The 21,531-nt window shown below is 38.9% G+C and overlaps 1 protein-coding gene across 6 annotated transcripts in view; it reads right to left on the bottom strand.

Moving 5' to 3' along the window:
• LOC133658508 (spectrin beta chain, non-erythrocytic 4-like) overlaps positions 1–21,531 on the bottom strand; it is a 139,198-nt gene that overhangs the window by 64,295 nt on the left and 53,372 nt on the right. For 5 of the 6 annotated variants that reach the window (XM_062060624.1, XM_062060626.1, XM_062060623.1 and 2 more), the window contains 7 exons: positions 18,301–18,438; positions 16,459–16,699; positions 16,215–16,373; positions 12,870–13,000; positions 12,574–12,799; positions 12,296–12,498; positions 6,813–6,903 (listed from right to left, as the gene is read on the bottom strand). In XM_062060624.1, the coding sequence (XP_061916608.1) occupies positions 6,813–6,903; positions 12,296–12,498; positions 12,574–12,799; positions 12,870–13,000; positions 16,215–16,373; positions 16,459–16,699; positions 18,301–18,438 (1,189 nt within the window). Of the gene's footprint in view, positions 1–1,794; positions 2,062–6,812; positions 6,904–12,295; positions 12,499–12,573; positions 12,800–12,869; positions 13,001–16,214; positions 16,374–16,458; positions 16,700–18,300; positions 18,439–21,531 lie in introns of those variants that run through there. The other variant, XM_062060627.1, reaches the window with a different exon arrangement.

Raw genomic sequence — 21,531 nt, forward strand, 5'->3', positions numbered from 1 at the left:
CTAGGATAAAAAAATAAATAACAATAGTGTGGAACCCCGGTTTCCGAACCCCTCTATTCGCGAACTTTCTGGTTTACGAGCTTTTAGATTGCGCTAAATGTGCCTTATTCATTCACTTTGGGTCCCGCCGGCAGCCATTTTGTGCTTGCTCATATTAAAGAGATTGAGGAAGCCAGATTCGTACCAAAGCATGTTTTTAATTGTGATGAGAACTGACTTTTCTGGAAAAATATGCCAGAGTGGACTTGTTTCACAGCGGAGGAGAAGACACCAAAGTATTTTGCGGACTACTTTTTTCCATCGTTTTGCACCCCGCAGCTTATAAAACTGTGCGGCTAATGTATGGAGTTTCCTTCGCTAATGGCCATAATGTTTTGTATTGAAATAGTTTTCATAAAACACCGACAGAGACACTGAAAAGGTGTGTTACTGTTTGTGCTATGGCGCCATCTTTTGGGCAAGTTTGCTCATTGCAGGTGCTTCGGGTTTAAAATGTACTTCCTGTTTTGAAAACGGAATTATGTTCATAACGTTTCTGCTTGAAAATATTCTTCATTCATCGCTCCTAACGACGACTGTACGTTTTACAATATACCTAAAACAATTCTTACTTATCAAACCTTCCCATGTGTGATGTCTGTAGGAGTGTTCTCATGCATATTTGTACATACTATCGTAATGTAATCAAGCTAGCGTTGTTAGCATTAGCTAATATGCTAACATGCTTACAAGTGTCTGTTTTAGTATAATTAAGTTACAATGGCATTCTTTTTGTATTGTTTCAGTTGTGAAAATTCACAAAGACGTCACCGCGGAGTTATTGAGTCTGTTTAGCTGATCGAAGAGCTAGCTTCCGCAGCTAGTGGGTCCATGACGATGATCGTTTCAATACCGCAGACAGGCAGAGGTATGTAAATAAACATTTACAAAATCTTTCATACAGGTGTATATAAGTGTATATATAGTATATCGGCGTTATAGTCCAGTTCGGCTAATGTATACGTATTTCTTAAAAAATTTGGTGGATCCGGCATAATTACCGGTGCGCTCTATAGGCCGGGAAAATACGGTACCTCTGGTTCAGCGTCGCCTCTTCCAAAAGTCTGTAAGTGAATTTAACTTTTTTAAATGTTTATTATTGTAGCAATATGGTAGTTAAAGTTAAGGATTTCTGTGATTTCTAAACATTTGTGAGGGCAACAAAGGGACTTCTGTGTGTGTGTAAGTGTGTGCGCGTGTGATGGCAGTGCAGCGCATACAGCACAGTTCAGCTTGTCGTTGCTGTTGTTTTAACTTGTTAATAAAGAGATAGCTCCTTGGTATGTTTGTTTGATATACAGTACTGTATAGTTGTGTTCAAAGTGTATAACGCTTCACTAAAATATGGACTTTTGTCGAGGCTGGAACCCATTATTCACATTTCTATACTTTCTTGCAGAAAAATTTGCTTCACTATACAAACTTTGATTGACAAACCCTGTTGAAGAACCAATCGAGGTCTTAAATTTACTTGCTTAACACAAAAGCAATTTAAGAGACGGGTGTGTTTTACAAGGTGAAAGACACACACATGAAGCAGGACACACACTTATAGTCGCACACAGGTGTGCCAGCGAGTGTGGCAGGAATTCCCATAGACACACACACACACACACACACGTGTGCAGCAGGCATGCCCGCACTGACAGCATCATAACACATTTAGGCCAGCATCCCCCGTCTCCCGGCAACAACATCCTCACAGCCACATGCTGCATCTCCTCCTCCCGCTTCCCCACGCAAACACGCTTTTACCGGCGCTCTTTAGCAGTAGCGGAAGGGCGTGGGGCAGGCGCTGGCGTCCGCATTCCCGCCCCGGACTTGTCCCGCCGCAGGGAGAGGAAAAGGAGGAGAGGCGTCCGCGCAAAAAGGTGCTCTGACACCATCGGCAGGAAAACGGACGTCAAACGGAGGCGGCGCTCCGTCGCCGGGAAAGAGGCGGGGCTGGGGCGTGACGAGCACGAGGGCACGAGGACAGGACGGACCGGAGCAGAGGAAGAAGAAGAAGAAAAAGAAGAAGAAGAAGAGGAAAAATCCTCCCCCCTTTCCGAAACAATAAAATGGCAGGCGGCCCAGATGATGCACTGGCCCCACCCCTCTGCCTCCTACCTTCAGTAGGCGGGCTACCGAGAGAGAGAGAGAGAGAGAGAGAGAGAGAGAGAGAGAGAGAGAGAGAGAGAGAGAGAGAGAGAGAGAGAGAGGAGCAAAAACTGGATTTATATTTTTGGAGGGGAGGGGGTGCAAGTTTACTGACACAGCTGATGGTGCTATAGCATCATGGGGGCGGGGGGAAGTAGGCAGGGGGACGGAGGAGAGCTTTTTAAACACAAAAGACACACAAACACACACACACACACGCACGCACGCACGCACGCACAGCACCCACCCCCACCCACACCCACACCATCTCTGCAGCAGCTGAAGAGCGCCCGAGCTGCAGTTGCGTGATCACACGTTTCGACGTGACCGCTATAGTGCTGGACCCCGGCGCGAGTTGTTGACAGACGCGCGCTACAAACGACGCTAACGTGTTCACGCACATCCATGGAGACGCACGAGCACAAAGGCGGTCATGGGGGTGAAAGAATGATGAGCCCCCTGAGACTGTGAAAGAATTGTATGGGGACGGGGACAGCGGAGGGACATAGACTGGTTGGAGTAGGTAATAAAGCAGCAAAGAAAATGTATATAAATACATATATACATATGTGTATATATATATATATATATATATATATATATATATATACATACATACACATGTGTGTATATATATATATATATATATATATATATATATATATATATATATATATATATATATATATATATATACACACACATATATGAATATGTATATACATAAATTAATATATATACACATATATTAATATGTATACACACATATATATTTACATATACATACATACATGTACATATATATACATATATAAATAAATAATATGTATATATATATATATATATATATATATATATATACACATACTGTATATAAATATATGTATATATGTGTGTATTTATATATATATATACATACACACACACATATAGTCACATGACTTGTGTACACTGTTTATAGTTCACACATATGTTATCAGCTCCTACCTCTAGCATTGTGTTGATCCCCCATACTGTACACACTGCACATACTGTACATACACAGAGTGAGAGCCACTCTTCATCTCATGAATTAGTGATGAGAAGCATTGCTCATGAATAATTCAGCACTGCCAAAGAGCGAAAGTTGCAGAAACTTCACAAGATTTTGGGCCCCGCATGAAGACGCTAAACAGGGACCACGCCCCATAAGTACACTTTTTGGGGAATTTTACCTATTGTTCACAATCATTATGAGAGACAAGAACACACGTCTTTTTGTTTTAGCATTTTAAAAAAGATTTAAAAAAATGCTTGCAAGTTGCGACTAATGGGAGTCACTGTTGTAGCCTTCAAAGCCTCTAAAATAACTTCTAAACCCGCCATCGTTTTATATACACACTGCAAGTATATATATATATAATGTAGTAACATAACAATATGTAATATGTTTTATATACACACTGCAAATATATATATAATGTAGTAAGAGACACCTTCATAACAATATGTAATATGTTTTAAATACACACTGCAAGTATATATATATAATGTAGTAACAGACACCTTCATAATAATATGTAATACGTTTTATATACACACTGCAAGTATATATATAATGTAGTAACAGACATCTTCATAACAATAAGAACTATGTTTTATATACACACTGCAAGTATATATATAATGTAGTAACAGACACCTTCATAACAATATGTAATATGTGTTATATACACACTGCAAGTATATATATAATGTAGTACTATATTTACCGTATTTTGGTTATTTTATGCACAGCAGGACTGACTTCTTCGGCGCATTTATTTCCGTTTCCATAGCAGTTCACTTTCGACTTCCAGCATCAACTATGTTCCTACTCCCTGAATAAAACGCGAGTGTGTTTTCTAATCCTGGCAGACTTGGTAACAGACAACGAAGACGACTATTTTTGGACAAATGAGGATTTTAAACTAAATATACTGAGGATGAACTGCTGCTTCTAGAAGCGAACATAGAGAAGAGGCTGAAACGTTGGAGCAGACGGAAGCCGAGAGAGTGTGATATGGTCACGCTGGAAATCTGCAACTTTTGATCCAAGATATGCCGAATTAATGGGAGTGCCCAAATCAACTGGACACGTTCCCGGACAGCTGTACCAAACGGACTACGAGTAAATCACTATACTATTGCTCATGATACATGCAGCACGTCACCGTACACTACAGTACATACACTGTCTGGCTAGCTGTGTACAAACAAAATATAATATGTGGGCTAATACTTAACAGATACTGTAATTCTGATTGTTCATGTTTTTCACTCAGTACAGATTGTTGTCTTATCACAGTGTTGTGCATTACAAACTCAAACGTGTTTTGTGCTGACGTAGAAGCTAGCTTATCTCTTGCCGTAGTTAGCTTCTACGGCTAAAACCGTAGCACGGCAATGTGTTACTACGTTAGAAAAATAGTTCCTCAGTGTTTGCTCTTACAATAACAATATCGCTAAAGCTTGGTTATTATACAGCTTACAGAACGTAAATTAAGTATTGTTGACGGTTTTCGAATGCATTTTTAAAGCTATTTAGAGGTAGAACTGATTGCTCCCATTAGCTGCGTTGCTAGCCACCAAGAACGCGCCGATTTTTATTTGTTAGAAAACGAAAAGAAAAAAACTTCTGTCTTCATGTCTCTCATAATGATTGTGAACAATAAGCAACATTCCAAAAATAGTGCAGTTTCCCATTAAACTCAGTGACTCTCCGTTCAGTGCAAAATAAGCCTCAAAATTAAAGCATGTTGGCATCAAGCAGGATTCTACATCCATTCATTTATTGGCTTGTTTTATAAGATTGTTAATGAAGACTGGCGCATGCGAGAGAGTTTCATTGTCACTGCAGTCGAGACATATAATTACTGTAGCAGCTCTGTTGGATAAAAGTTTGAAAAATATGGTAAAATTAAGAAAAACATGTAAAAAAAAAATATGGTAAAATGAACAGAGCATTAAATGATAGCACGACTTAAACTAGGTCACAAAACACGTACACATTCCGAATGCTCTCAAAGCTTAAAGATGTTTTGTTATGGAAATACCGCAAAAAGGAGATTCATATGACCCCATTTGTCGCGGTTTACCTGACACATGAAACGTGACGAATTGGAACGGTGCACTATCCACATTAGCTGCCAGACAGCAGTAGCGTGTTGAATATGGCAATTCCAACTTTGATCACAGCGTCAGTTGCTATATAGAGTGGCACTTTTTCATAATTTTCAGCAGACTGCATTGCAAAATGATTAACCACCCACCTTCCCTTCACGCGAGATCCCCCTAGGAATAGGGCCGTATGAACCCCTTCCCTACTTCAACTGGCAATACATTATTATCACTACATGGCTGACATATCACAGACATATCACATGTTCAGAGACTTGCATGAGTGAACGTTAATATAATAAGTGCCCCTAGCTCTCTCCGTTAGCTGTGTGTAAGCGCAGTTATTTAATATTCCACAACAAAAACTGCAAGGTCTGTGGCCAAGGACACAAATAAATGTGCTAGCAATAGCTCGTTCCTGTTTCAGTTATGGCAACAACTAGAGATGTCCGATAATATCGGTCTGCCGATATTATCGGGCTGCCGATATTATCGGGCTGCCGATATTATCGGCCGATAAATGCTTTAAAATGTAATATCGGAAATGATCGGTATCGGTTTAAAAAAATAAAATTTATGACTTTTTAAAACGCCGCTGTACGGAGTGATACACGGACGTAGGGAGAAGTACAGAGCGCCAATATACCTTAAAGGCTCTGCCTTTGCGTGCCAGCCCAATCACATAGTACCTACGGCTTTTCACACACACAAGTGAATGCAAGCATACTTGGTCAACAGCCATACAGGTCACACTGAGGGTGACCGTATAAACAACTTTAACAGAGTTACAAATATGCGCCACACTGTGAACCCACACCAAAAAAGAAGGACAAACACATTTCGGGAGAACATCCACACCGTAACACAACATAAACACAACAGAACAAATACCCAGAAACCCTTGAAGCACTAACTCTTCCGGGACGCTACAATTTACACCCCCCGCCAACCAACCCAGCCCACCTCAACCTCCACATGCTCTCTCAGGGAGAGCATGTCCCAAATTCCAAGCTGCTGTTTTGAGGCATGTTAAAAAAAATAATGCACTTTGTGACTTCAATAATAAATATGGCAGTGCCATGTTGGCATTTTTTTTCCATAACTTCAGTTGATTTATTTTGGAAAACCTTGTTACATTGTTTAATGCATCCAGCGGGGCATCACAACAAAATTAGGCATAATAATGTGTTAATTCCACGACTGTATATATCGGTATCGGTTGATATCGGAATCAGTAATCAAGAGTTGGACAATATCGGAATATCGGATATCGGCAAAAAAGCCATTATCGGACATCTCTAGCAACAGCCGTTTCAGTCAGCCAGTCGGACGGGCGTCGATATAAGCGGCTTCCACTGTAAACCACAACAAACCATGTGACATCTCTCTCTCCGCTTATTGGCCCCTTGAGTGTAAACAGGAAGAAGGTCGGGTGCACAGACTAGGGAGTAAAACCAACAAACGCCAAAGAAACAGCAGGTTTTAGGCAGACCCACCTCGTGACAGTCCTGTAGGAACCTCTGAAGCGCCCACTGGTCGTTGAGCTTGTCCAACCACTGCTGGGCCTGCTCCCGGTTCCGGTTGCCCCTGAGAGGAACACACAAAGAATTTATTTCAACGTTGGGCACACTGAACTCCAGCTTTAAACTTCCCTTCTACTTGAAATACGACAACTAGAGATGCAGGATGGTCGCGAGTTTCCTTTTCCAAGCAAAAACAACCGGACAAACTCATGAAGAATCAGCGCTAAAAGTCCCAATGAAGTAGGGATGTGTCGATCAATTGGCCGATTTTTATGAAAAAGTACGAGATCGTCATTGCCGATTGATGCCGATCACAAACGCCGACTCCCTTTGGCTGTCTCCGTATTTATTTTGCTAGCAACTAATCATGTATCTCTGGAGATAAATTTCTTCGTATCTTGGGTAGATAGTAGTAGTTAGAGGAATATTTCCCATCTTTGAGCAGAATGGAACACTTTAGAAATGACTAACTTTGGCCTTGGCTCTGCTTGAAGAAGTTAAACAAAATGAATGCACTGTGTATTCTCTATCTTTGCAAATACACAAACATTGTAAGTCATTTACGTTCCGGAGGAAGAGGTACCAGGAACGAGACCAAGGGAGAGTGGACAGAAGTGTGTGTGCAAACACACACACACACACACCCACACACGCCAAGTTAAGTTTCGGTTTCGATTACCGCCACACTTTGGAAAATTGTGTTTTTTTTTACTTGAAAACAAATTAAGGTAATATAATATATTGTAGCCCCCAAGAAAATCACACATAGTCCAACACTATTTTTATCTTTTATTACCAATCTTATGATAACAAACGACACAATTCCAACAGGTTTTACCTTCCGTGCACACAACAAGACTTCCTCATTCTCCGCCAATCATCTTTCAGGCACGGACGGTGTGTTTGCAAACATGGGAAAAATTGACATCAACTCCATACCACACGAACATAAAGCATTAACATTAGCTGGTCGTTACAGTATCAATTTATACATACGGCCTATTATGTGTGTACTATTGACAAGTGATGTACCGAAATCTTGACCACCGAAATAAGACTTTGATCACCGAAAACCGCGCTATCAAAAATCGCACGCCGTTGTCTGGAGCGTTGTCAGCATGTCTGTGATGTGGATGAAATTTTTAATATTTTCCAAATATTTTCCATCTAAAAAAATTGAAAATATTAAGACGATGGTGGCTTTTAAGAAGAGAAAGTCCAACTAGACCAACAGAACCAAGCAAGTGTGACGTCATGCTCCCTGCAGTTAGCCTCTTTTGTCAGGGACATAGAAGGCCAGAAGTGGAGTCTCTAAACACGAGTACATTTTATAATAACACCAGAAGATGATGCTACATTTGTTGCTAGTTTTTTTTAATAAAAACTAATTATTAAAAGTCTCTAGACACTTGAAAAAAGTTATGTTTCAGTTTCAATCTCTGCCAAGGTGATACTGCAAGTTGGACAAAAGCATACAGGTATATGGAGAGCGACTGTTTTAGAGATTGCGCCAGACTTTAGCGCTGGTATTGCTATTGTTTGTACTTGCTCTTTTGTATTGAATCATTTCTTAATCTTTAATTCTAGTCACATCTCATTATTTCAGACAGCCTTAGAATTAAAGAATCTGGGTGGACTCTTCCCTCCAATTATATGTTACACTCTGAAAGAAAGCCAGGAGCAAGCATGCTAATAGCTAAGCTAACCGCTAAGCTAGCTTGAATCAACACAAAGGAATGAATGTTTAGTAGAGTTTAAAAAGTGTGTTACAGCAAAAAGTAAGCAGTTATTAACATCAAATTAACAAGTAGATTAGTAAGAGTTAGAGAGAGGATAATATGACAACAACTGTTGGTTAGCATTGTAACAGTTAGTACACGACATGTCGAAAGAGGGCGGGTCCGGTCCATCCATAAGTCGGCGCTGTCGATACCAAGGGTAATATCAGTTTGATCGATACTAGAGTGATTAGGTCGATACTTGTATTTTCTCACATTTTTACAGGGAATAATTCCCAAAACACAGGAGGACTTTGAGGGTAAAAAACACAGGATTTTAATGTGTAGAAGATACTTGTAGGGCTGTGACACTTTGGGCACCACATGATTTGATCCGATTCTTGGGGCTAACAATTCGATTCAAAATCAATACAATTTTAATAACATTGGTGCCAGTTCTATGATTGACTACATTCCTCCATAAGATAGGTAAACAACTCTGATAAATGTCTGTATACTTAAAAGAAAACCGGTTAAATTAAATTCTATCCAAACATTTAATAAAGTCAAATGCAAATAAGGCAACAGGGGAAGTATCAAACATTTCTCTTTTCTAAAGTAAATCTGTACAGCAGATATGATCATCTTCATCAGGGATGTCAAACTCGTTTTCATTGAGGGCCACATCGCAGTTATGGCTGCCATCAGAGGGCCGCTAGTAACAGTGAATAATGTATGAATATGTCTCTGGATTTCATTATTAATTTTATAAATTGTTTTAAGTAGACTGTCGATTTTACAGTAAAAACTTTATATTTGCAACATTTTACTGTAAAATATAGTGTTTTTTAATTTATTTTTATTTACAACATTTTACGGAAAAAGCTAGCAGCTTAGTTGCCCAAATTTTTGTGTTAAATTTACATTGGTTTTTAGAACATTATATTGTTAATGGAAAAAAAGTACAAGTTCTTTTTTTATTCTGGCAACTTAGTTGCCAGTTTTTCTACCGTAAAAAACAAACGTACCGTCTTTCCAGTTAAAAACAACAACCGTAGATTTTACATTCAAAAACTGGCAGTTCAAGCAACAGAATTTTACTGCAAAAAACTGGTAGTTTTTTTCAATTTACAGCAGGGGCGCCGCTAGGGATTTTGGGCACCATGAAAATAATCTTTACAGGGCCCCCAACACAGCGGCAACATTATAATTTCATTATCATTAGGGGCCTCTCTGGGCCCCCCTCCATCATGGGCCCCTAGAATCCATCTCCTTTACCCCCCCCTTTTCGGCGCCCCTGATTTACAGTAATATGCTGTAAAGAACACCGTAAAATGTATTGTCATTTTTATTAATTTGATGGGTAATTTGCTGTAAAATCATAAGTCAAGCAGATATTTAAGTATTTATTTTTATTTTGGCCCAAAAATGTTTGGAAAGTATACTAATATACTGTAATATTTGTTGCGATATTGGATACTATTAAAGTTTAAAATGTATGCAATTTCAAGCAGTACATATATTTTTTCTGTCAAATTGAAAAAAATTAATTACATTTAGTGAGAAAATATTAAGTACTTTATTCACACATATCATTTCCAGGTGTTTGCGGGCCAGATCAAATGATGTCGCGGGCCCCCGGGTTTTGAGTTTGACACCTGTGATCTACAGCAATAATATGATTTGCCTGAGTGGCTGGGTAGGAAAGATTAAAATAGATTTGTTCTTCTTTTTTTTAATCGATTAAGAATTGTTATAAATAGGACTCGCAACTCATTCGAAAATCGCTTTTTTTTTTTTTTTACACCCACAGAAGATAAGTAGTTTTTACTTTAGTTATTGTGTACTATTGACTTTGTTTTGCACAAACAATCTTATGTGATAAAAGAGAATGAGGAACTAGGTAAAATATCTTGTTGATATTGTTAAACTGTCAAAAGTACTCACCATAAATACATTGCAAAATCTACAGTTAATACATGAGATTGGTATCGACCGATACCACTCATGTATGGTCGACGAATGATGATAAAACCCTGACAGGAACATCCTTAGTTGTTACACAATTACATCTCTTGTGTTAAATTCATGTAAATCTAACCTTGAAACAAACCATGGCTGGAGACACACAACCACCAGAACCCCCCACGGGACACACTTAGCCCCGCCCCCCCGCCCCCCCCCCCCCCCCCCCCCCCACACACACACACACACACACACACACACACACACACACACACACACACACACACACACACATCAGATTGATTTCATGGCCAGGTGTCAGTTGTGCGCCTGGTTGTGTTCTTGCTGCTGATGCTTATTGTTGCGAAATAGTGCAACAGCTGCGCTCGCTTTAAAAGCGTCCAGAAGCAGGGGTGTCAAACGTACGGTCCGCATCAGTCCCGTGAACAGCTTTTATCTGGCCCGCGAGATGAGTTTGCTAAGTATAAAAATGAGCTGAAATCTTTGAATGAAAGAAACTGCTGTTCTAAATGTGTCCACTAGATGTTGCAATAGCAATTCTTTGGCATGACTTCAGAGGGGGCGGAACTATGTGCCTTGTTAAGATAGAGGCAACGTTTTCGTGTTTGGACACTACGTACTCACGCTGCTTATTAGTGATAGTATACAAAATGTGGATTGTCACGTTCATGCCTTGATTGTCAAAGATGTCGTTGGTAATGGGGACACATTTTTTGGGTGCACATAAATATGCTATAATAATATGTATCCCATTGTAACTTTATGTGTGATTCATGAAATGAGTCCAAATTCACACGTTTTGTTGTAGATGATGCTACACGTACAGTATGTATGCACAGAATAAACCACATGATGTTAGTACATCAGTTGAGGAAAATGAGTAAATTACATTAACAACATCCTGTAATTTGACTATGATATTATTATGCATTTCATCGTTTTGAAATGAACAACAATGGGAACATTTTAAATTTCTGCCAGACTCAATCCCACCTTTTTAACTAATGAACATTGTCACATAGTTTATTCAGAAAGTATAAATAATGAAAGATAAAGACAGAATACTGTCAACGACAACATGTAAGTGTAAATAAAAACAAAAAACTAAACATTGGTTGTTACATTTTCAGAATGTGCTTGCACTATTTTCATCATCATCATGGGGTATCAGGCCTGTTTGCAGGCATGGATGTTCAGGGCTCTGCAGTCTCCTCTGTTGTCCGCTCTATGGATGAGTTCTATATTAATGATATTTCCGATAACATTTCTTATGCTGTTGATATGTTTTTCGTTGTCGACCTGGAGCTTTCTTTCCTAGTAGTTTTCCTGTTAACATCAGTTTTTCTAAGCTGTCTTTTCCAATGATATGTCCGAGGAATTTCAGCTGCCTGTTTCGAATCGTTGCAATTAGAGATCTTCTTGTTTTTGCCTTTGCCAATACCGCTTCATTACTTTTCTTTTCAGTCCATGATATGCGGAGTATTTTTATGAAGAACCACATTTCAGTTGCATTATTTAAAAAAAAAAAAAAAAAATCTAAAGTTGTCTTTACTTTTAGGTTATCATGCCATGATTTTGGCCCACTTGGGAATACATTTTACCCCATGTGGCCCTTCAGCTAAAATAAGTTTGACACCCCTGATCCAGAGTGAACGTTGGACACCAGGAGCTCTTTAGAAAGCTCGCCCTAAAAAAAAAAAAACACTAAGAAGGAACTCGGAGAAGACATTTTTGTGTGACTTTTTGTGTTACCTGTTGGCGAGCGTGTCGACGCGCTCCTTGATGCGATCCGAGTAGATGTTGTTCTGGCTGATGAGGCTCTCTCCCGCCTCGATCACGGCCTTGATGCGGTGCAGGTTGAGCTCCATGGTGGTGGTAAAGTCCTTGTGCTTCTTGACGGCCGCCTCCACTGTCTCCACCGTGTTGGGGAGCTCCACGTGGGCCAGCGCCGACTCCTGAGACACGCACACGGCCCAAGAGAGAGTTGGTCGGACGTCGCGCCACCAGCTTGGCATCCCGGTCCCCCTCACCTGGTTGTTGATGAAGGACTCGGCCTGCTTGACGTCTCGCAGGAAAAGGTGGAAGATGTGAGCCTGCACCAGAACGTCCCTCCTGCTCTCCCACATCTCCAGCAGTTTGTTCCAGCCCACGTCCAGCTTCTGGAGCCACTGCTGCAGGGCGGCCTGAGGCAGCGGCGCCTCCTCCGACTCCAGCAGCTCGTTCATGGCCTGCAGACGCTCGTAGTCTTCTTCGTAACTGCGAACACGGAACCCAGGGCTGAAGGACCATTGCAGAAGACGTTAACGGTGGCATTGCGACGACGTACCGGCCAATCTCCTCCTTGAGGGCAGCGTGCTTGTTGATGAGTTTCTCGGCTTCTTCCAGGTCATTGGGCAACTGATCCGAGGCGGCGGCCGTTTGCGTTTGGACCAACCAGGTGAGGAACAAATCCAAATCCTGAAAAGACGCATGAATTACAGTACATGTGTGAAGTTGGCCCCCTGAAAATAACACTGCCATTTGTTTTTGCTGTAAAAAATTTCATTTGTGCCGTTACGGTTTTTAAGTTATTCTAAAATGCATTTTCTGACTAGCCCTCCCCACCCCCCAACCATGTGTGGTGGCATTTCTGACATTTTGTACCATATCTTGTGTCTGTCAAAGTCCGAAAAGAGAGCGAGGTCGAAAAGCATTAAGAATGTCTGCTCGTTTCTCTTTTTTCTATTCTGTGCCATTGAAGGAGCATATGTGGGTTAGAGTTGAATAAATGGTCGGCCTGACCATTGTACAAAATGTTTTGATTGTTTATTATGACTAAGGGATTCAAGGATGTTGCAGAACAAACAGGTCCAAAACAACTGGACCTTGACACACGAGGGAAACACATAAATGGCCAAGTAGACCAAGTCTATGTATGATTCGCATGATTCTCGATTCATCCAACGTCTCCGGAGGACGTTGTCTGTTTGCATGGCAATTCAATCCAACCTTGTACCATTTGATTATGAGTAAATTAAACTTTTGTACTAAATTCACATTTGTTGCTGTTTAAGATTCGGACCTTCCACCACACATGTCAAAATCTCCCCAAACCTGTGCTATTTGTTTGTGCTGCAAACATTTTTGTCTAACAATGATAGCTTTTATGTAAGTAAAATGTTTTATATTATTAACAGCCATGCCCATAACATAAAAACTATAATAGACAAAAAAATGTGCAGCACAAACGTTTGGGGAGATTTTGACAAGGTTGGGGGGGATGGTTATGAATATTAACACAAAATAATAACATAAATGGCATGATCCTTCATGGCTATTTTGGTTTTATTATGAACTTCCTGTGTTTAGAACCACTTCCTGTCCTGGTGTTCTTGTTTTGTCGGCATTACCTGTTAGGTTTTGAAGCACCTTTACTTTGTCCTGCCAGCACACCTGATTCTCATTAATTTGTTCTATTTAGTTCCACACCTCCTTTAGTGCTGGATCATTTTACTTTGTTGACGGTTGCTTGTTTTTGTTGCCATTAAATCTAGTTTTACTCGGATTCTGCCTGACGATCTCTGCATCCTTGGGGTCACGCTGCAAGCAACGTTCACCAGATCGTGACAATCACAACTTTAAACCGTTAATAACAAAAATTTAGTTAAAGTTAGACAAAAAAAAATTTCCCAGCACAAACGTATCACAAAGCAAATGGGACGAGTTTTGGGGGATTTTGAGAAGATAGCAAGGCTGGCTATGAATAATTACATTTTAATAACATACAACTATAAAATGTTAATATCAAGACTGTAATTGTTAAACAAAAAAAATCTGTCGCACAAATGTTTAGGACATCTTTGGGGAGATTTTGACAAAGTGTGTGTGTGTGTGTGTGGGAAGGGGGGCGCTGATATAAAAATTATAATAGATAGACAAAAAAAATTTGCAGCACAAACGTAGCACAAACGTTTGGGGAGATTTTGACAAGGTGGTGTATGGGAGGCTGGTTATGAATAATAACACTTTAATAAGATAAAAACTATAATACAGGACTCTGCCTTAATGTAATTGAATATGGCGCGCCGCCACTGCTTTATTACCGCCGCACCTTGGAAATTGTTTTGTTTTTTTTACTTGAAAACAAATTAAAGTAATATAATATATTGTAGCCCCCAAGGAAATCACACAAAGTCTGACACTATTTTTAACTTTTAATACCAATCTTATGATAACAAACGACACAATTCCAACAGGTTTTACCTTCCGTGCACACACTTTTGTGTCGTCAGTCCGCGCTTCCTCTGACACGCAACAACACTTCTTCATTCTACGCCAATCATCTTTCAGGCACGGACAACAAACATGGAAAAAATTCATGTTCTCAGTTCTCAGTTCGAACATTAAATATCTTGTCTTTGCAGTATATTCTATTGAACATAAGTTGAAAATGATTTGCAAATCATTGTATTCTGTTTTTATTTACAAATTACACAACGTGCCAACTTCACTGGTTTTGTATATATACTGTGTATATATATATATATATATATATATATATATATATATATATATATATATATACATACATACATACATACATATATATATATATATATATATATATATATATATATATATATATATATATATATATATATATATATATATATATATATATATATATATATATATATATATATATATATATATATGTTAATACTAATGAATAACACATTTGTTTTTAGATGTATGTATACATTTTTTTAGCCTTTTTAAAGTAATATAATATATCATAAAAAATTATTCGATACCGTCATGGTGACGAAAGCCATAACTACACCCCCCACAAAACAAAAATGCAGCAAAAACCAACACAAATGAATGGTACAAGTTTGGGGACAAGATTGGCTAGTTATGAATAATAACAAATTTATAACATAAAAACTATAAAAAGTTAACATAAAAACTATAACAGACAAAACATTTTTTCTAGCACAAACGTGGCACAAAAGAATTGGACGAGTTTGGGGAGGGTTTGACAATGTGGTGGGCTGGTTATGAATAATAAAACAATAACATAACAATTATAATAGTTAATACCATAAAAACTATTATACAGTAGTTAGACAAAGAAAAAATCTGTCGCACAAACCAGCACAAACGTTTGGGACACGTTTGGGGAGATTTTGACAAGGTTGAGGGGCTGGTTATGAATAATAACACATTAATAACATAAAAACTATACAAAGGTTAATAACATTAAAACCATATTAGACGAAACATGTTTTCAGCACAAACGTAGCACAAAAGAATGGGACAAGTTTGGGGAGATTTTGACAGGGTGGGTTGGGCAAGGGTGGTTATGAATAATAAAACGTTAATAACATAAAAATTATAATGTTAGCCAATTTTTTGCGGCACAAAACAAATGGGACAAGGGGCTGGTTATGAATAAAAAAAACATTTATGAACATAAAAACTATGATAGACAAAAGTTTTTACAGCACAAACGTAGCACAAATGAACGACAGTGTTATTTTAACATTTGCAATTACAAGGCTGGCCGACTTCACACAGACGATGTGTACCTAATTTAGTGACCTGCACTGGAAAAATTACTCCCCCGCGACCCCATAAGGGACAAGCGGTAGAAAATGGATGGATGGATGTGTGTGCGCCACCTGCTGACCTGAATGAAGCTCTGCAGCCTGCTAGCCACCATTAGCGAGTCCTCGCAGCCCTGCAGGGTCCTCTTAAGCTCCTCCCACTCCACGCTGATGCCATCAAAGGGAAGTAGAACCTCCGTGGCCCGACCCGGGTGGGCTGTGGCCAGAAGCTCCGCCTCCTCCTATACATCGGCAAACAGCAAGCGCTTACTACGGAGATGGTGCGTTTCCCGCATCCCCCCCACCTTTCCCGCCCCCATGCCCCACCTGCAGGTGCATCAGCTTGGGCTCCAGGACGGACAGCGCCCCCTCCATGGTGGAGAGGCGCCTCTGCAGAGCCAGGACCCCGCCCAGGTCGCTGCCTGCGTACTGAGTGGCGTCGATGGCCTTCCGCTTCTCCTGGATCTGGGAATTGATCTCGACGCACTCCAGCAGGTAGTTCTGCAGACGCAACATGGAGTCCAGCTGGTCCTTCTTCTGCTCCACCAGACCCACGATGCTGTTCCATCTGGCGGGGAGCGGACGCCAGTCGGATTACGAGAAATGAATGGTGGTTACGTGGCCACCGCCACCACCGCCACCACAGATGGTCGCGCTGCGGGGTCGTAAGGCTCACGGACCCCCCGCGTGACGGATTTATGTTGCTAGTGAAAATGACTAAGGCGAATCGGAGAGCCAATCAGACGCCGCCACTTTCAAAACGGGCGGGGGATGTTTGATTGAAACATTACACACCCACAAAGAAGACGTTCTTCAATTTGACACCGATTTTACGATGCATGAACTCAGACCCGTGATGGACATAATGTCCCAAGTCACCCGGGATAGGCTCCAGCCCCCCCATGACCATGAACAGAAAATAAATCCCCATTCTCTAAATCGGGGTCCGGGGGCCATTTGCGACACGCACAAGTTTTGTTGGCCCGCAGTATATTGTTGAAATAAAAGCAAAAAAAACAAGTAACAATGCAAGAAAAAAAAAAGAAAGAAAAAAGACAAAGTAGTGAGAAAAAGCTTGAATTTTGATAATAATAACTAGGGTGTCCCGATATGACATTGGTATTGGCTATCTGTCCGATACAAGCAAGGAACTTAGCGCAAGCTTGACATACATAATTAACAGGGGTGTCAAAAAATATTGATTTTTTAAGTTAAAGTTAAAGTTAAAGTTTTTAATGAATGGTGATTCTTATTTGTAACGATTCTTAATCGATTCAAAAAAATCAAACACCAATTTAAAAAAAAAAGAAGTTTTTTTTTTTTTTTTTAACGTGTCCTGTCCAGCCACTCATGCAAATCATATTGATGTGGATGATCTGTGTTGGCCCTGCGATGAGGTGGCGACTTGTCCAGGGTGTACCCCGCCTTCCGCCCGGTTGTAGCTGAGATAGGCTCCAGCACCCCCCGCGACCCCAAAAGGGATAAGCGGTAGAAAATGGATGGATGGATGGATCCTATTTGAAGTACAGATTTACTTTAGTTAGAAAAGAGAAGTGTTGGATACTTCTCTTGTTGACCTATTTGTATTTAACTTTATTAAATGTTTGGGTAGTATTTTATTAACAAAAACAGTTTTCTTTTAAGACTGTTTTTATGGAGGAATGTGCTTAATCAGAGAACTGGCACACAATGTTATTAAAAAAGTACTGATTTTAAATCGAGAATCGGTTGACTCGAAAATAGATCCTGAATCGAATCATTACACCAAAGAATCAAACCATTGTTCTGTTTGACTAATTTTACTTGATCCAACCTTTTGTAACATTCCACACTACAAAATGATATAAGTATGTATTATTGTGCTGATGTCGTATCTGATTATTATTGGTATCGGCCAACACAAAAGCTCCAATATCGGTGTCGTAAAAGAATAATATTACAATAATGATACAATTATAATAATACAAAGATGATACAAAGTTCTATCTTTAAATATGTATCTTTTTTTGGTGAGCATTTTGTACAAAAATGAAAAAAATATCAAAATAGCTCTGACTTTTCACTATGCAGCCCTTGGTGGAAACATTTTGGACACTCGTGCTCTAAATGCAGCATGTTTGAACTTGCATGTGCTGACCAGTCCTCATGGCATCACACGTGTCTCAGTACCTGGAGTTGAGGTGGTCCTGACACCCTCGGACCTCCATAGAGGACGGATGACCACCATCCAGAAGCTGCTGGACTATCTGGTTCACGTCCAGGATCCGTCCCATCAGGCTGTTCATCTCCTGGTCCAGGGACTCAAATCTGCACCAAGAAGACATGCTTTAAAAAAATAAATAAAAGAAGAAGGTACAGCAGTATCTAGGTTTTTGTTCGGCTCACGTGTTCTATGATTCAGTTTTTCAAGGAAAAATATTTGCCCCACGTTTGCCTCGGTTTTCACATGCCAAACATGTTCATAGAAGGCACAAAGAACGATGAACAACTAAGTGTCTTCTTATTTAGTATTGCAGCAGCATCAATCAAGCACTGTGCTCTTGGGTTGTCACGAGACAAGATTCCGATAATTAACAATTTACACGATTTTCGATATTTAAAAAAAAAAAAAAACTACATCCAGGTACTTTTAAGTCTTACAACTTTATTGAAAACGGTTTCAAAGCGTAAAGTATTAAAATAACCGTGCTTTAACATCTTTTTGCACATTTAAATATCAGTATCAGCTGCCACGAGGTAACTATACATTAAAAAAAGAACAGTAACTTCCCAGTATATCAACACAAACAATAATGTGCTTATGATTCTTGTAATAAATAACAATAGTCAACTATTTTACATGAGCAAAAACAGCAATGGCTTTGAGTTTTAAAGTACATAAAACAAACAATACTGTTCTTAATATTCTCTCGATATGGTGGTAATAAATAAGCTGATAAAAGGGCTAAAACATATTTAAAGACACATTTTTGTGTTTGTATTCAATATTAGTATCAACATTTCAGCCTTTTTTCATTACGTTATGTCTTTTTGCTCTTTTTTTTTGTTGTAATTTTACTTCAACAGTGTGCCACAGGTCCATAAAAACAACAACAGCGTTTTGTAAATGGCACCCGGGCCACATTTTGAGCACCAAATAACAGAAGAGTGTCTCAAAGCTGTCTTCTTAGCACTTTTAGAAGTGATAAATGTTGAGGAGCAACTTTTCTTCATAATACCCACTCCCGGGCTTGTGGTGGCGGATCTTACTCTCGCGGCAAATAGTTTGCCTTTCATGACCGCTTGTATTTGATTAGCGTCGAAGTGTCCACAGTGTGGCCCAGAGTTTATTTTTTAGTGGCTCGTGGCACATTCTAAAAATACTATTACAAAAAAACATAGAAAAGTGGAAATTAAGACCATACAGTTCAAATATAATGAAAAAAGTTGCAATGTTGACTCTAATAACACAAAACTGCCATGCAGGCTGTTTTTAATTTTTATTTAAAACTGTCATTGCTCATAAAATAATAATTAATCAAAATCACGGTTATTATGATTTTTTTTTGTCATTAAAAAAAAGAGTTTTCTACGACAAAAAGGCATAAAACAAACAAACAAACAAAAACATAAACAAATCAACCAAAGTTGATCTAGAAATGTCAGCGTCAGATGTAAAAAATAAATAAATAAAATAAAGTATGACTCTTTTTTTTTTAACACTTCAATGAGTGGGGCCGTTTTGGATCCCTGAGAATTTTACTGGGATCTTTTTTTAACTGTCATTGCTGAAAAAATAATAATGAATCAAAATCAATGTTGTTATGAATGATTGACCTATTTAAGGGTCCAATTACTTCACATCAAATATTCCACCATTAAAATAGGGGTTTCTTTAACAATAAGGACACAACACATTGACAACTTGTTTTAACTTTATATCGGTAGATTTGAAGTTTATCTAATGATTTAAGCATTGAAATAAAAAATATTATAAGACTTATTTTTCTGGGTGCTTGGGACCAAACTTGAGGGCAGCCTTTTTTTTGGAATTACCGTATGCCTATCGTTCACAATCATTATGAAAGACATGAGGACGGATGTATTTTTTTAATGGACTCTAAATATTAAATGAATGTGATCAAAAGTCGGCTTACAATGGAACCTATTGGAGCCGCTCTATTCTGCCTATAAAGCCCTTAAAAACATCCAAACACCTCCATTAAGGTTTTATATACATGATGTAAGTATATATGTCATGTAGTAATGGGCACATTTATAATAACATTTAATATTACGTAATTTGATCATTTTAAGCATACGCGGCGCATTCATTTAAAAAACGCATCACAACGTTTGCTTTTTTTTATAACAATATATCACTGATTATTACTCACTGCAGACTTTCTGGGAGCCAACAAACATAATAAAAAATCACTTACTGTACAAGGCCTGCTGTTATTAGGATGCCGGCTGCTCGGATGTTCATATATTCCCATTTAGGTGAAGAATGACTCATAATCCTCACGAAGAAAAGCGGGGTGGAACCAAGCGTCTTTTCGTGTTGTTCTCGCCATTGCCAGGTCTAATTTGGCTGTCAAAGTGTACCAACTTGTTGGAGTACATGCTCATCCTTTTACTATCCAAGTATCCAAGTGAGAGGCATGATTTATGATCTAGAATAAAACATCCAGGGAGCACAGAAGCAAGAAAGCAGCTGACCACTTGATGATGCAAACACACACGCTAGTGATCACGGCACCGCTATAAATAGTTTGTCTGCGTTAGCGCTTATAATAATAATATCACTAATACTCTGTTAATATTCAAGTCACAAAATGTAAACTGAGTATTTTTGGCGCTTTTTAAATAGTTATCTATTGGGTTTTATGGGCGGAATAGAGGAGCTCCAATTGGCTTTTATTTACGAGTTAGAATGCATTAAAAACAATCAATCCGTCGTCAAGTATTTTATAATGATTGTGATTGATAGGCAAAATTTAAAAAAAAGTGCAGTTCCTCTTTAAGGCTCCAATTACTTTAGATGAAATATTCCACTATGACATTTTTTGGGGGGGGAAATGGTGCATTTTTTAGTGTTATTGTCATAAAAACAGGGGTTTCTTCAACAAAAACGACATAAAACATTGAAAAAAATAAACCTTTATATGAATAGATCTGAAGTTAATCTAAAGATTTAAGCCTTGAATTTAAACTTGAAATATATATTATATGACTTATATTTTCTTGATCCGTGGCACCAAATTTGAGGGGAGCCCTTAAGGTAAAATAAAAATCAGTATACTGTATCGGTTTAAAAAAAAATTAAAAAAAATAAAAATAGCGAGCAGATGGTTTGATTTTTCAGTGTGCGGCCCGGATTAGCAAATAAATGCATGACATAAGACACAATCCACTCTG

This window comes from Entelurus aequoreus, linkage group LG10, assembly GCF_033978785.1.
Source record: "Entelurus aequoreus isolate RoL-2023_Sb linkage group LG10, RoL_Eaeq_v1.1, whole genome shotgun sequence".
Lineage (NCBI taxonomy): Eukaryota > Metazoa > Chordata > Actinopteri > Syngnathiformes > Syngnathidae > Entelurus > Entelurus aequoreus.